At 44.5% G+C, this 15,736-nt stretch overlaps 1 protein-coding gene across 2 annotated transcripts in view; it reads left to right on the top strand.

Moving 5' to 3' along the window:
- The window catches only part of NUP98 (nucleoporin 98 and 96 precursor), a 108,518-nt gene extending 99,996 nt beyond the window's left edge, over positions 1-8,522 (top strand). For both annotated transcript variants that reach the window (XM_080688555.1, XM_080688554.1), the window contains exons 29-33: positions 411-632; positions 5,583-5,824; positions 6,329-6,483; positions 7,851-7,962; positions 8,092-8,522. In XM_080688555.1, coding sequence (XP_080544681.1) covers positions 411-632; positions 5,583-5,824; positions 6,329-6,483; positions 7,851-7,962; positions 8,092-8,324 — 964 coding nt within the window. In that variant the 3' untranslated portion in view covers positions 8,325-8,522. The remainder of the gene's footprint in view (positions 1-410; positions 633-5,582; positions 5,825-6,328; positions 6,484-7,850; positions 7,963-8,091) is intronic.
- The last annotated feature ends 7,214 nt before the right edge of the window (positions 8,523-15,736 follow it).

Here is a 15,736-nt window from a genome sequence, read left to right as displayed (position 1 = left end):
AAACGGGAATTAGCACTTCAAGAGCTTCAGATAGAATAGTTTGAAAGGTACTAAGCTATATATTTTTTAAATGGTTAAGAAAAGTGATTGACACTATAATGAACGAATGGAAGGGTCAGAGCTGTGGGGACTCCCTGTATGAAGATGGTAGAATATATAGGCCAAACAAATACCAGCAAACCTGTTAGGTCACATAACCACAGAAGAGAAGGTGTGTCTCTTTTTTTTTTGGTAGACTCTATAATCTGGCTGAACCTAGATGCAACAGTGTCCGAAGGAGACTATGAGGCATAAATGCTTCTGCTCTCAGGTGCCTGCCTTTGTTGTCTTCTGAGTCAAAACCAGTTGACATTCAGTGCAGATGGTCTGCTGGCTGGACATGGTAACTCTTAGCACATTCTCCTTTTCAGACATTATGATCTCAACCAGCTGCTGGAGCCTCGAAGCATAACAGCAGATCCATTGGACTATCGCCTAAGCTGGCATTTGTGGGAGATGCTGCGGGCTCTTAACTACACCCATCTCTCAGAGCAGTGTGAAGGTGTGCTGCAGGCCAGTTATGCTGGCCAACTGGAAAGTGAGGGGCTCTGGGAATGGGCCATCTTTGTCCTCTTGCACATAGACAACTCAAGGTGAGTGAGAAGCCATCAAACCCACTGGGTGCATGTTACACTGTAGGGCAGTGCCAAAGGAGTTAGTTTCAGTGTTGAAATCAGCAAGTAAGTCTTTAGAATGTATTTCGGGTCCAGCCTTGTGATAAACCTTAAGACCATTCAACCCACAGCCCAGAGTGTCTATATTCATGTGAACAGGCTAGAAATGAAACTGTCTTTGGTTGAGCTCAAATTTTATTATTCTATATAATAAAAGGCTAATATGCAAATCGAACGGCAAAACGACTGGTCGCTATGATGCGCACTGACCACCAGGGGGCAGACGCTCAACGCAGGAGCTGTCGCCTGGTGGTCAGTGCGCTCCCACAGGGAGGTGTGCCATTCAGCCAGAAGCTGGGCTCATGGCTGGCGAGCGCAGCAGCAGTGGCAGGAACCTCTTCCGCCTCTGTGGCAGTGCTACAGATGTCCCGCTGAGGGGAGTGGGCCTAAGTCATCAGTGGGACATCTGGGCTGAGGGACAACCCCCCCCCAAGTGCACAAATTTCGTGCACCAGGCCTCTAGTTTATTATAAGACCTCTCAGTAGTCTGAGAATTGACAAGAGATCTCTGGGAACTGCAGAGAATCTCTAGAAAGGTTCAGAGAACTTGAGAAAATTGGAATATAAAATGAGTAAGTGGAAAGGAAAGGATATGCCTGGATGGGGAAACCCCATTACATTCAGCAGAGATGCACTTGAGTGGCGTGTTTAGAATTACAGTCATACCTCCTTTATCTGCAGTTTTATTTTCCAAGGTTTCAGTTAACTGCAGTCAACTGGAGTACAAAAATACTAAATGGAAAATCCCAGAAATAAACAATTCGTAAGTTTTAAATTGTACATCATTCTGATCAGCATGATGAAATTTTGCACTGTCCAGCATATTCATGCTTTATATGCTACCCACCTGTTAGTCACTTAGTAGCTATCTTGATTATCAGATCAACTGTCTCAGTATCACAGTGGGTGTGTTCAAGTAACCCGTATTTTACTTACTAATGGTCCCAAAGCACAAGAGTATTAATGGTGGCAATTTGGGTATGTCACAGAGAAGCAATAAAGTGCTTCCTTTAAGTAAAAAGGTGAGTACAGTCCAGTAAGATATTTTGAGAAAGAGTGATATCACATTCACATAACTTTTATTATAGTACTAGAGGTCTGGTGCACGAATTTGTGCATGGGTGGCGTCTGGCCAGCCGGCCCGCCCCCATGGGGGCCCATCGAGCCGGCGGGGGGAGGGGCTGTGGACAATTGGTCGGCCCCACCCCCAATCGGGGTATTGGGGCCGGGGGGGCAATCAGGGCCCGGATCAGGCTGGTTGGCTGCCATAGCCACTGGTCATTCTGCCATTCCGGTCACTGGGCTTTTATATATATAGACTAGAGGCCTGGTGCATGAAATTTCTGCATGGGGGGTGTGTCCCTCAGCCCAGCCTGCACCCTCCCCAATCTAGGACCCCTCAAGGGATGTCCGACTGCCCTCTCACAATCCAGGACTGCTGCTCCCAACTGCTTGCCTGCCTGCCTTCCTAACTGCTTCTGCCTGCCAGCCTGATCACTCCCTAACCACTCCCTGCCAGCCTGATTGATGCCTAACTGCTCCCCTGCCAGCCTGTTTGCCCCTAACTGCCCTCCCCTGCAGGCCTGGGTCCCCCCCAAATGCCCTTCCCTGCAGGCCCAGTCGCCCCCAACTTCCCTCCTCTGCTGGCCTGGTCACCCCTAACTGCCCTCCCCTGCAGGCTTGATTGCCCCCAACTGCCCTCCCTTGCATGCCTGGTCCCTCCCAACTGCCCTCCCCTGCTGGCCATCTTGTGGTGGCCATCTTGTGTCCACATGGGGGCAGGATCTTTGACCACATGGAGGCAGCCATTTGTGTGTTGGAGTGATGGTCAATTTACATACTACTCTTTTATTAGATAGGATAGAGGCCTGGTGCATGGGTGGGGGCCAGCTGGTTTGCCCTGAAGTGTGTTCCGGATCAGGGTGGGGGTTCCCTTGGGGCGTGGGGCAGCCTGGGCGAGGGCCTGTGGTGGTTTGCAGGCCAGCCACATCCCTCAGCGACCCAAGCGTAGGCCCTGGGATCTGGGATTTATTTATCTTCTATAATTGAAACTTTGTAGCCTTGAGCGGAGCCAAGCCTCCTGCTTGCTCCGCGGCCACAGCCATTTTTTGTTGGGATTTATTTATCTTCTATAATTGAAACTTTGTAGCCTTGAGTGGAGGCCTGGGCCTGCCGGGGTGTGCAGAAAGCTTGGCTTCCTCCATTGCCAGGGAAACCCAAGTCTCCTGCTTGTTCCGTGAGCGCGGCCAACTTGGTTGGGTTAATTTGCATACTCGCTCCTGACTGGCTGGTGGGTGTGGCTTAAGGGTGTAGTGGAGAGATGGTTAATTTGCATATTACTCTTTTATTAGATAGGGTTGCTGTTATAATTGTTCAATTTTATAACTAGTTATTGCTAATCTCTTACTGTGCCTAATTTTTAAGTTCAACTTTATCATAGGTATGTATAGGAAAAACATACCTATGTTTTTATATATAGGGTTAAGTATATCCATCATAGCTGCCATCCACTGGGGTCTTGGATGTGTCTCCCTCAGATAAGGGGGAAGGGACTACTATATGCAGAAATAGTGTTGATGGAGCTGCCTCAATGGGTCTGATGCAGTGGCTTAGTAGGGAAGGCCCCTGCTTTTTTCTACTGGCTTTCTCCCTCTCTGGCCTTTCTTTGACATTCAACCACTCCCACCCCTCAAGTTTTCAAGTTTGATAGTACTGCATTTACCAGTATAACCTTGCTTAGATGTGTAATGCTTTGGTTCCCTTTTCTTCGTGCTATGACTTTTGGAGGGGTTTTGTTAATGGTGGCAGCATGGCAGTACAATAATAACAAAAACAAGCATTTATATAGTATTTTGTCTTGTATTCCTTTTAATATGTATATACTCTGTTGTACTTTACAAATATTGACTTATTTAATTCTCATAATGAACCTATGAGATAGACACTCTTATTTATTTTACAGATGAGCAATCCAAGACACAGTGAGATTAACCATTGCTTAGAGTCACATATCTAGTAAATGGCAGAGGGCGGCTTCCAACTCAAATCACCCAGAGTCTGTGCTTTTAATCACTATGCTGCGCCATCTGTAATGTTGTGTGGTATGGAAAGAAGTTAGTTTTGTTGTTGTCAGAGTTGCCTGAATTCTGGATACACCATGTACTCATTTTGACCTAGGGCAGTGGTCGGCAAACTCATTAGTCAACAGAGCCAAATATCAACAATACGATTGAAATTTCTTTTGAGAGCCGAAAACCGACTTCTGTGCATGGGCCATGAAGTTTCAATCGCACCGTACGTGCGCGCCTGCACATGGTATTTTGTGGAAGAGCCACGCTCAAGGGGCCAAAGAGCCGCATGTGGCTCGCAAGCCGCGGTTTGCCAACCACTGACCTAGGGTAAAGTACTCTCCAAGCCTCGTTTTAATCTATAAAATTATAGTATTAATCCCCATTCAAAGGTGACCAGGAGATTAAAGGAGTAAAAGTATAAAGCATCTAGTGCAGCCTTCCCTTTAAGGAGTTTCGCTTCCCTCTTCCCTTCCCAGGAAGCAAAATGGCCCCAGACTTTCCCTGTGAGTTTAAACAGACACTAGAGGCCTGGTGCACGAAATTCATGCATGGGTAGGGTCCCTAGGCCTGGCTGGCAATCAGGGCCAATCGGGGCCTTCCTTCCCCCAGCTGCTGGCCGGGGCCTTCCATCATTCCACACCGCCCCCTGGTGGTCAATGCACCTTATAGCGAGCAGTCGAACTCTTGGTTGTCAAACTCCTGAGGGGACAATTGCATATCAGCCTTTTATTATATAGGATACGGGGAATTTCACATGGTAGAAGGCAGGCTAATTTGACGACTAATAATTCAAAGTTGGCTGTGGGGAAGCAGATCGTGTTTGCTGGGGTGGGGGTGGGGAGTGGGGAGAGGCAGTTGTGAGATTGGGAATTCTTGAAAAGCCTAGGAGTTCAGAGAAGAATCTAAGATGAGAATAATTTTGGATTGAACTTAAATGGCTGGTCACTTTGCCCAGGCAGAAAAAGACTCTCCTCAGGGGACCTTAAGAGAAACAAAGTGAGTTTAGCCTAAATCTAGAGGTGAAGGAGAAAAATGAATTAGGAAGGCTGATGGCTTTGAGAAAGAAGAACAAGGAAATAAAAAAGAACCAGGAAGAGACTTACAACAACTTTGCATACTTGTACTGACCATGTGGGAGACCAAAGGGAGAAGGTTAGAAATGAACTACAGAGGACTGCTCTGTGGAGTGTAGAATTCCCTATCCCAGTCCTGATCTATTACTAGAAAGAAAATAAAGGAGCAATCCTAGCTAGGGAAAACCTTTTTGGGCAGTGGCAACCTTCCCTAGAGTATTAGTTTCAGACCTTTTTAACCATGAAAATACAATGTGCATAGATATTTTCTATTCTATTTTATTTAAAAAATAAATGCTGCTCTAGTTTAGCTCAATGGATAGAGTGTCAGTCTGCAACTGAAGGGTCCTGGGTTCAATTCCAATCAAGAGCTTGTACCTTGGTTGTAGGCTTGATCCCCCGGCCCTGGTCAGGGTGTGCGAAGGGCAACCAACGGATGTGTCTCTTTCACATTGATGTTTCTCTATTTTGTCTCTCCCCCTCCCTTCCACTCTCTCTAAAAATCAATGGAAAAATGTCCTTAGGTGAGGATTAATTTAAAAAATTTTTAAAAAGTAAATGCTGACATACAGGCTTTTGGGTTTGTTTTTATTTTTAGTGAAGTTTGAGGTGATCCACTAAGGATCAAGACCTGAAGTTTGAGAGACTGTCCCAGTTTGAGCTGTCTGAGGCAGCCTTCTCCATCAGTGAGGATGAGATTCATTCCAACTTATCTCTTCCTACAGCCTGCGTGAGAGGGCTGTTCGAGAGCTACTTACCCGGCACTGCCAACTATTGGAGACCCCTGAATCTTGGGCTAAGGAGACTTTCCTGACCCAGAAGCTTTGTGTGCCTGCTGAGTGGATTCATGAGGCCAAAGCAGTGCGAGCACACATGGAATCCGACAGGCACTTGGAGGCCCTCTATTTATTTAAAGCTGGTCACTGGAACCACTGCCACAAACTCGTCATCCGGCACTTAGCTTCTGGTGAGTGCTTCACTCTAGGGTCTGCGGCTCCTGGAATAACCCCAAATTATTCCATCCTCTGAACTCCATGGTGAGTCAGGCCAGAGATGCTCATAGTATGGGACATGGCAGACGTGAATCAGACCACACCTTATGAAAGCTCTCCATGTAGACAAGGCTTGGCCAAAATGAGGGGCTAGAGGGGCAGGGCTGGGTAGACAGCAATACTGTTATATTACCATTTTCCAGGAATATTCTTGACGTGTTAATTATGTTAAGCTTTGTTTATATAGGGAATTTTATTCGCAACACCAGAAATATCTGTTTGGAAAACTGAAGCCAGAAATTCACTTTTTTTTTTTTTTTTTTTTTGGAGAATTTCAAATAACTACTTGAAATTCTCAAGTCTGACCCAACATTGTTTCCTCTTCCTTCCTATCTTGGCTTTCTGCCATGTTCTTCCTCTGGGCATTTTTGGGAACCATGTACTTGTGCAGACATAGTGCTCAATATTTTGTTTTTCAGATGCCATCATTAATGAGAACTATGACTACCTGAAGGGGTTCTTGGAAGACCTGGCACCTCCAGAGCGCAGTGGCCTAATCCAGGACTGGGAAACATCTGGCCTTGTTTACCTGGACTATCTTCGGGTCCTTGAAATGGTCCACCAAATACAGCAGGTACCTGAGTTCCTTAACTACTGCCTGGTTTTCCTTTTCCCTGGCCCTTAAAGAGACCTCATAGGTCTGAGCAGTGACTTGAAAATTCATTGGCACTAGAGGTAGCACTGTCAATGCAGAAGGGCATTTTGATGAGGCTATTGATGCAGCTGTTTTGACTTGACAGCTGTATCAAAATATAAAAAACTTTTTTGTGTTTATTACCAAGTGTGTACAATAGACTTTCTGCAGTTTCTCTGTAGTCAGTCTCCTACTCTTGTCCAGCCCTACTTTGAATAAGCTTGGGATGAGCTACAGAAAATCAGAGATTTGATGAGGATAATTCACACATCATTTGTTATGTTTTAAAATGGCAAGCATTACAGTTATTCAGTCTTCATTAAAATGTCTTGGATCAATCTCAGTAATCATAAAGATAGATCTCCATTGTTTACAGTATAGAGACCAAACTACTAAACATAGTATTCAAGCCCCTGTAGAGGCTTTTACCTTTTTTCACTCTTGCCTTAACTTCTACCACTTCTAATCCACATTCCAGCCTTACCAACCTGTTACGCACACTAAATTACTCATGATGTTTCTAGCAAATCTTGTTTTCTTCCACTCTTTAACTCCACACTCATATTCATCCTTTAAAATCTAGATTATTGTAAGCACTACTTCTCTCTCTTTTTCCCCTGGGAAGAGTTTTCTTGCTCTATCTCTCTCTCTCTCTCTTTCCCTTTTTTTTTACTACCAAAATATTTGGTGCACTTGTCTGCTAACATACCTGACCATATTATAGTTATGGTCTCTTTAGGTCGCCATGAGCTTTGGGAAGATCATTCTTTTAAGGTCAAAGGCAATAGAGTATAAAGGTTAGGTAACAAGTTCTGGTGCTGGCCATTGTGGCTTAGCTGGTTGGAGCATTGTCCAGTACACCAGGTTTCGGGATTGATTCCTGGTCAGGCACATACCTAGATTGCAGGTTTGATCCCCAGTCAGTGCGCATACAAGAAGCAACTGATCAATGTCTGTCTGTCTGTCTGTCTGTCTTTTTCTTTTTCCCTCTCCCCGCCTCCTTCTCTCACCCTCCCTCCCCACTCCCTCTCTAAGATAATAAAAAATAACGGGGGCAGGAGGGGAGAAAGAATCAAGTTCTGGAGCCCAATCCAAGACTCTACACTGTATTACTTTCCTGCTGTGTGTTCCTGCTAACACCATGCCTTTTTCTCAGCAAGTAGGCAGGATGGTGGTGACATGGCACTGCCAGCCAGCTTCGTGGGTTTCCCCTCCATCACCTCACTGTTGTTTCAGAGTTTTGCAGTCAGTCTATGGATAAGATTGTGGTGATGGGAGCTTCTATTGGTTTCTCTGCGTTTTTATAGGTGGAGTGCTCAGGTTATGAGCTGGAGCAGTTACAAACCAAAGTGACCTCACTGTGCAACCGGATAGAGCAGATCCAGTGTTACAATGCCAAGGATCGCCTGGCTCAGTCAGGTAAGCCTCTAGCCTTTCCCTGCTTTCTGCTTGCTTGCCTCCTGTCTTTATGATTATTACACACACATTCACCCTGTGCCCCCTTCCCTACCTTCCATCCTTCGTGCTCACTCCACTTTTTCTCTCCAGACATGGCCAAACGTCTAGCCAACCTTTTGCGGGTGGTGCTGAGCCTTCAGCATGCCCCTGATGCAACCTCTGACTCAACGCCAGATCTTCAGCGGGTCCCTTTGCGCCTGTTGGCTCCCCACATTGGCCGGCTCCCCATGCCTGAGGACTATGCCCTGGAGGAACTGCGCAGCCTCACACAGTCCTACCTTCGAGAACTGACTCTTCAAGAACTGACTGTTGGGAGCCAGTGAGCCCCGGGCTCCTCCCACACTCACATGCTCATTCACACTCACCACACGGAAGTCCCCTGCATTGAGTTGATCAGCACTGTTTGTCATTCTCTGAGTTGGCTGCAGAATCCATCCTCCCATCCTGCCACACCAAGCAGTGTCCTCCCATTGTTCAGGGCTTCCTTAATGCAGAACATGGAATAAGGGCTTTTGGAACCCAAAAAAAGAAGCGAAGTCTCTTTTTACCATCCTCAAGATCATTCATTTTTTTCTTTTTCTTAAGGCACCTTTGGCAGAATCCCCTCAAAGAACCAGGGAATTCTTTTCCACCCTCAGCCATTCTGGGTCTTGTGACCCTCCATGCCAACCTGCTACCCACTCCTAACCCAGCCCTTCACACTAGGACTCTTTAGGAGTGGGTCAGATAGTGGGACAGATGTATCCTTCCTTAACAGATGAACTATCCACAGAAGGAAGGAGAATCTCTCTTTTAAGTAGGTTGATGAGTTAACATGGTGTTGTAGAGTCAAGAGAGAGTTGGACTGAGTTAGGAAGCAGAACAGGGTCTTCCTGTGAGTGCCTGTCGTGGAGGGGTAGATCTTCAAGGCTTGTTTGTTCCTGCCTTGAATGTTTTGTGAACATCAAGCCTTCCCTGCTATTGTGTGCAGGACCCGTTGGTCACAGATCCAAGGTCTCTGGAAAGCTCCCAGGACTCAGTTGGTCTCTGGTTTTCAGTCATCTTGCTAGGCCTCCTGTCTGGATTTGCCTGGGAGTTTATATAAAACCTAGCAGGTTGGGGGGCCCTTCCTGTCCCTCCCATTCTAGCCCAAAGCATTTCTCACTCTCCATCTACAGCCCCAGAAGGTAAAATCATCACTGAGGCAGACTTCAGAGGCAGGCAGGGGGCCTTCACTACACTCCTGCCAGCTAGGGAAGCCCCATGTAATAGCTTGGGACAGACAACATGGCTACTCCTGGATCTTTATGCATGAAGATTATGTAAAGGTTTTTATTAAAAATATATATATATATAAATAAATGATCTAGATTATTTTCCTCTTTTTCTGAAGCTACTTTCTTAAAAAAATAAATTGAAATGTTTATAGCATTCATGGTATTGGCTTTCCCTTTGTGTTTTTGAGCTTTCTTGCTTCAAGGAGCTTTATGGTTGTCTTATTTGATTTGCAAGCTAAAGGGAGACTGGCCATTGGTTAAAGAGAGAACAGTTTGGTCCTAAACGAATACAGGCTAGATCAAAAACTAGATTTATAAGGTCAAGTTTAAGGGTGAGGGGGGTGAGATTATTGATTAGTCCTGACTGCTGTATTTATGTGCCTGGATTCCCAGTGGAGGATAGGGGAGGGGTCTCAAATTGGCCAGTGTCATATACTTAACATTCAAAGCCTCCTTGCTCTTCTGCTTTGGGGGGAAAGGGGGAGGGTGGGTATTTGTTTTTAAACCTTGGGTCACACTTCACCTTCCTAATTCTAGTTTTCATTGTGTAAAGTCGATAATGTTCCCTGATGTTGCTGCTTCACAGGGCTGTTTTGAGAGGGATCAGATGAAGCTGGTGAGTACTGTTTAAGTGGTTTGGTTTGGTTGTGGGAATGCAAAATGGTAAGATAAGAATATATAACAGCCGAAACCGGTTTGGCTCAGTGGATAGAGCGTCAGCCTGCGGACTGAAGGGTCCCGGGTTCGATTCCGGTCAAGGGCATGTACCTTGGTTGCGGGCACATCCTCAGTGGGAGGTGTGCAGGAGGCAGCTGATCGATGTTTCTCTCTCATCGATGTTTCTAACTCTCTATCCCTCTCCCTTCCTCTCTGTGAAATATCAATAAAATATATTAAAAAAAATAGTTAAAAAAAAAATATATATATAACAATTACAAACACACACCTAATGACAGACTAGCAAAATATATGAAGCAAAAGACAGAATTGAAGTGAGAAACAGCTCTACAATAATAGTTGGAGACTAATACTCCACTCTCATTAATGGATAGAACAACCAGACAGAATGAAGGAAATAGATGACGTAACACAAAATAACAACTATAATAGCCCCATACAGAATACTTTACCCAGCACTACCATACATTCTTTTCAGGTGCACATAGGACATTTTCCAGGTTAGGCCACAAATGAAGTATCAACAGATTTTTAAGAGGTGATTATACAAAACATCCTGACCACAACAGGATTAAGTTCGAAATCAACAACAGAAGTAAAACTGGAACATTGACACATTTTTAGAAATTAACATATTCAACTAATGGAACAAAGACAAAACCACAAGGGGAATTAGAAAAAAACATAAAGATGAACAAAACAAAATGTGTGAAAATGGTATTAAGGGAGAAATTTAGAGCTATGAATGCTTACATTAAAAAACAAGAATGAGTTCAAATCAACCTAACTACAATTTCAGGAACCAGAAAAAGAACAAACTAAACCCAAAGCTAGCAGGAGGTAGGAAATAATAAAGGTTAGAACAGAGATTAGGAAAACAATTGTAAAAAATAAATGAAACTATAAATTGGTTCTTTGCAAAGATCAACAAAATTGGCAAAACTTTTGCAAGACAAACTAAAACCAAAGACTCAAATTTCTAAAACGAGAAACGGGAATTTACTACTGGTTATGCAGGAATAAAAAGGGTTATAAGAGAACACTGTACATCAACAAACTAGATAGGTGAAATAGACAAATTCTTAGAACACAACTATCATGACTGCATCATGAAGAAACAAAGTCTGAGTAGACCTATAACTAGTAAGGAAATTGAATCAGTAATTTAAAAATCTGATAGAAGCCCAGGACCTAATGGCTTGTGAATTCTACCAAACATTTAATTATTTACCAATACTCAAACTTTACCAAAACAAAAAATTAAAGAGGTAACACTTCGTAACTCATTTTATGAGGCCGCATAACCCTGATACCAAAGCCAGACAAAAAAGACATAAGAAAAAAACTACAGGCCAATACATTTTATAAATATTGATGCCAAAAATCCCCAGCGAATTCAGTAGCATATTAAAAGGATTACATACCAAGTAGGATTTAATCCTGGAATGCAAGAATGGCTCAACATGTGGAAATTGATCAATGTCATACATCACATTAACAGAATAAATGTGCGTGATCATCTCACAGAAAAAAAGCATTTGGCAAAATTCAACATTCTTTCATGATTAAAAAAAAAAAGGTCCAATAAACTAGGAATAGAAAGAAACTACTTTAACATAGTAACAGTCAACCAGCAACAAACATTCTCAGTGGTGAAGTAAAAGCGTTTTCTAAGATCAGGATCAAGGCAAGGATGTCTGCTTTTACCACTTCCATTCAATACAGTAGTGGAAGTTCTAGCCAGAGCAGTTAGGCAAGGAAGACAACAATCAAATTGGAAAAGAATTAAAATGTATCTCTGTTTGCGGATGATATGATCTTTTATGTAGAAAACTAAAGATTCCACAAAAACAAAAAACACTGCATTGTTAGAACTAATATAGAGCGTCCCCCCAAAAATGTATACACACACTTTGAATAATTATAAAGGCAGTGTTTATTAAAATTAAAATGTATTTCATTTTCAAAATTGAGCTATCAGCTGTTAAAGTGTATACATCTTTTGGGGACATCCTGTATAGTTAGGTGAATTCAGCAAAGTAGCAAGATATAAAATTACACAAAACTCAGTTGCATTTCTATACACTAAAAATGAAAAGGAAGTTAGGAAAACAATTTTATTTACAATAGCTTCAAAAAACAAAATACTCAGAACTAAACCAAGGAGTCAAAAGACATGTATACTGAAAATTATAAAACATTAAAGATGACACAAATGGAAAGACATCCTATGCTCATGAATTGGAATATTTAATATTAAGATGTCCATACTATTCAAAGCAATCTACAGATTTAATGCAATTCCTAACAAAACCCCAGCAGCAATGTTTTCTCTCTCAAAAGTAGAAAAACTCATCCTAAAATGCATATGGAATCTCAAGAGATCCTGAATAGCCAAAACAATTTTGAAAAAGAACAAATATGGAGACACACTTTCTGATATCAAAACTTAATTACAAAGCCATAGTAATCAAAACAGTGCAGTACTGCCCTAGCCAGTTTGGCTTAGTGGATAAAGCATCGGCCTGCAGACTGAAGGGTCCCAGGTTTGATTCTGGTCGAGGGCACATGCCCAGGTTGCGGGCTTTATCCCCAGTGTGGGGTGTGCAGGAGGCAACTGATCAATGATTCTCTCTCATCATTGATGTTTCTATGTCTCCCTTCCTCTCTGAAATCAATAAAAATATATATATATTTTTAAAAACGTGCAGTATTGACATACAGACAACCATGTAGACTAGGCATACAATAGAAAACGCAGGAATAAACCCTCACATACATGGTCAAGTAATTTTTGACAAGGGTGCCAAGACCATTCAATGGAAGATTCAATGGAGGAAAGGACAGTCTTTTCAACAAATGGTGTTGGGAAAACTGGAATCCACGTGCAAAGAACTGAAGTTAGGCTGTTATCTAACACCATATACAAAAATTAAGTCAAAATCAAAGACTTAAATGTAAGACTTAAAATTATAAAACTCTTAGAAGGAAATACAGGGCAAAAGCTTCACCACATTACATTTGGCAATGATTTCTTGGATATGACATTCAAGATGAAGGCAACAGAAGAAAAAATATGCAAACTGGACTACTAGAAAATTTTAAGTTTGTTCATCAAAAGTCCATTGAGCCCTGGCCAGTGTCTCTCATTGGTTAGAGTGTCAGCCTGCACACCAAAGGGTCATAAGTTCAGTTCCCTGTCAAGGGCATGTATCTGGGTCTCAGGTTCATGCAGGAGGCAACCAATCAATGTGTCTCTCTCACATTGATGTTTCTCTCTCCCCACCCCACTCCCTTCCACTCTCTCTAAAAATCAATGGAAAAAATATCCTCCGTGTGGATTAACAAACCAATCAACTGAGTAGGCTCTGGCCAGGTGGCTCAGTTGGTTAGATCATCGTACATATACCAACGTTGTGGGTCCAATCTCCAATCAGGGCACATTCAATAAGCAACCAATGAATGCATAAATAAGTGCAACAAAAAAATCAATGTTTCTCTCTCTTTCTCTCCTCCTTCCTCTCTCTCTAAAATCAATCAATCAAGTAATAATTTACTTAAAAGTCAATTGAGTCAAAGGCAACCCAGGGAATGGGAGAAAATATTTGTAAATTATGTATCTGATAAGCGATTAATATCTAGAATACATAGAGAAGACTTAGAACTCAACAACAAAAGAAGAACGAACGCAAATAAAAAAAGATCTGAGCAGACATTTCTCCAAAGATATAGAAATGGCCAATAAGCACATGAAAAGATGTTCAACATCACTAATCATTAGGGAAATGCATATCAAACCACATAAGCGGGGCCTGCATTGCTAAGTGGTTGAGTGTTGATCTATGAACCAAGAAGTCACGGTTCAATTCCCAGTCAGGGCTTGATCCCCAGTGGAGCATGCAAGAGGCAGCCAATCAGTGATTCTCATCATTGATGTTTCTCTCTCCCCTTTTCTTCTCTAAAATCAATAAAAATCTATATATATAAAAGCCAGCGACCATAACACTGAAATGACCACTAAGGGTTGTTTGATATGCATTTCCCTAATGATTAGCAATGTTGAACATCTTCATGTGCTTATTGGCCATTTCTATATATATAAAAAGTCAGTGACCATAGTGCCGGACCCGTTGCTATGACGCCCACTGTGGCCAGCCAACCAGCCTGATCAGGTACATATGTCTCCTTTTTTCCCCATTGACCCAAGAGCTCTTTATGTGGTTAGCTGAGGCTGATCCCTGGCCAGCATTTCGGCTTTACTTATTCCTCTGCTCAAACCTGCTCTTTTCTCATTCTTCCCAGTTACTGTTCTCAAAAGTATCCTATCTAATAAAAGATTAACATGCAAATTGACCATCTCTCCGCTACATCCACAAGCCACGCCCATCAGCCAATCAGGAGTGAGTATGCAAATTAACCCAACCAAGATGCCTGCAGCCACGGAGTGAGCAGGAGGCTTGGGTTTCCCTGGCAATGGAGGAAGCCAAGTTTCCTACACACCCTGGCCGGCCCAGGCCTCCACTCAAGGCTACAAAGTTTCAATTATAGAAGATAAATAAATCCCAGATACCAGGGCCTCCGCTTGGGTCGCCGGGAGGCGTGGCCAGCCTGCAAACCACCACAGGCTCCTCACCCAGGCCACCCCATGTCCCAAGGGAATCCCCAACCTGATCCGGGACACCCTTCAGGGCAAACCAGCTGGCTCCCACTCATGCAGCAAGCCTCTATCCTATCTAATAAAAGAGTAATATGCAGATTGACCATCACTCCAACACACAAGATGGCTGCCCCCATGTGGTCAAAGATGGCTGTCCCTATGTGAACACAAGATGGCCACCACAAGATGGCCAGCAGGGGAGGGCAGTTGGGAGGGACCAGACCTGCAAGGGAGGGCAGTTGTGGGCGATCAGGCCAGCAGGGGAGGGCAGTTGGGAGGGACCAGACCTGCAAGGGAGGGCAGTTGTGGGCCATCAGGCCAGCAGGGGAGGGCAGTTGGGAGGGACCAGGCCTGCAAGGAAGGGCAGTTGGGGGCGATCCAGCCTGCAGGGGAGGGAAGTTGGGGGGGACCCAGGCCTGCAGGGGAGAGCAGTTAGGGGTGACCAGGCCTGCAGGGGAGGGCAGTTAGGAGTGACCAGGCTGGCAGGGGAGCAGTTAGGGGCAAACAGGTTGGCAGGGGAGCAGTTAGACATCAATCAGGCTGGCAGGGGAGTGGTTAGGGGGTGATCAGGCTGGCAGGCAGAAGCAGTTAGGGGCAATCAGGAAGGCAGCAGGCAAGCAGTTGGGAGCCAGCAGTCCTGGATTGTGAGAGGGATGTCCGACTGCCCATTTAGGCCCGGGCAGTCGAACATCCCTCGAGGGGTCCCAGATTGGAGAGGGTGCAGGCTGGGCTGAGGGACACACACCCCCGTGCACAAATTTCATGCACCGGGCCTCTAGATCTTTAATAAGTACTGCTCACTACTGGACTCTCCCACTCCGATCAAGGGTGGGACTGGCTGGCCAAACGCTCCACCCCTTTCCCCCTAGCCAGCCCCTCCCCCAATTGGCCCGCCCCACCACGATAAGCCCGCAGCCCCTTCCCCCAGCCGGCCCCACTCTTGATCATCCCCCCACCCCAATAGGGGGTAGGGCTGGCCAGCCAACCTCCCGCAACCCCTCCCCCAGGCTGGCCCCAACTGTGGTTCAGTTGTTGAGCCTTCTCCACCCTGTTCAGCCCTGCAGCCTCTCTCCCCAGCAGACCCCGCCCCTGATCACCCCCCGCAACCCCAATAGGGGGTGAGGCCGGCCAGCCAACCTCCTGC

The sequence above is a fragment of the Plecotus auritus genome, assembly GCF_963455305.1.
Source record: "Plecotus auritus genome assembly, chromosome: 9".
In the NCBI taxonomy this organism is placed as follows: Eukaryota; Metazoa; Chordata; class Mammalia; order Chiroptera; family Vespertilionidae; genus Plecotus; species Plecotus auritus.
Note: the sequence above shows the minus strand (reverse complement) of the source record. Positions and strands in the feature narration are given on the sequence as shown.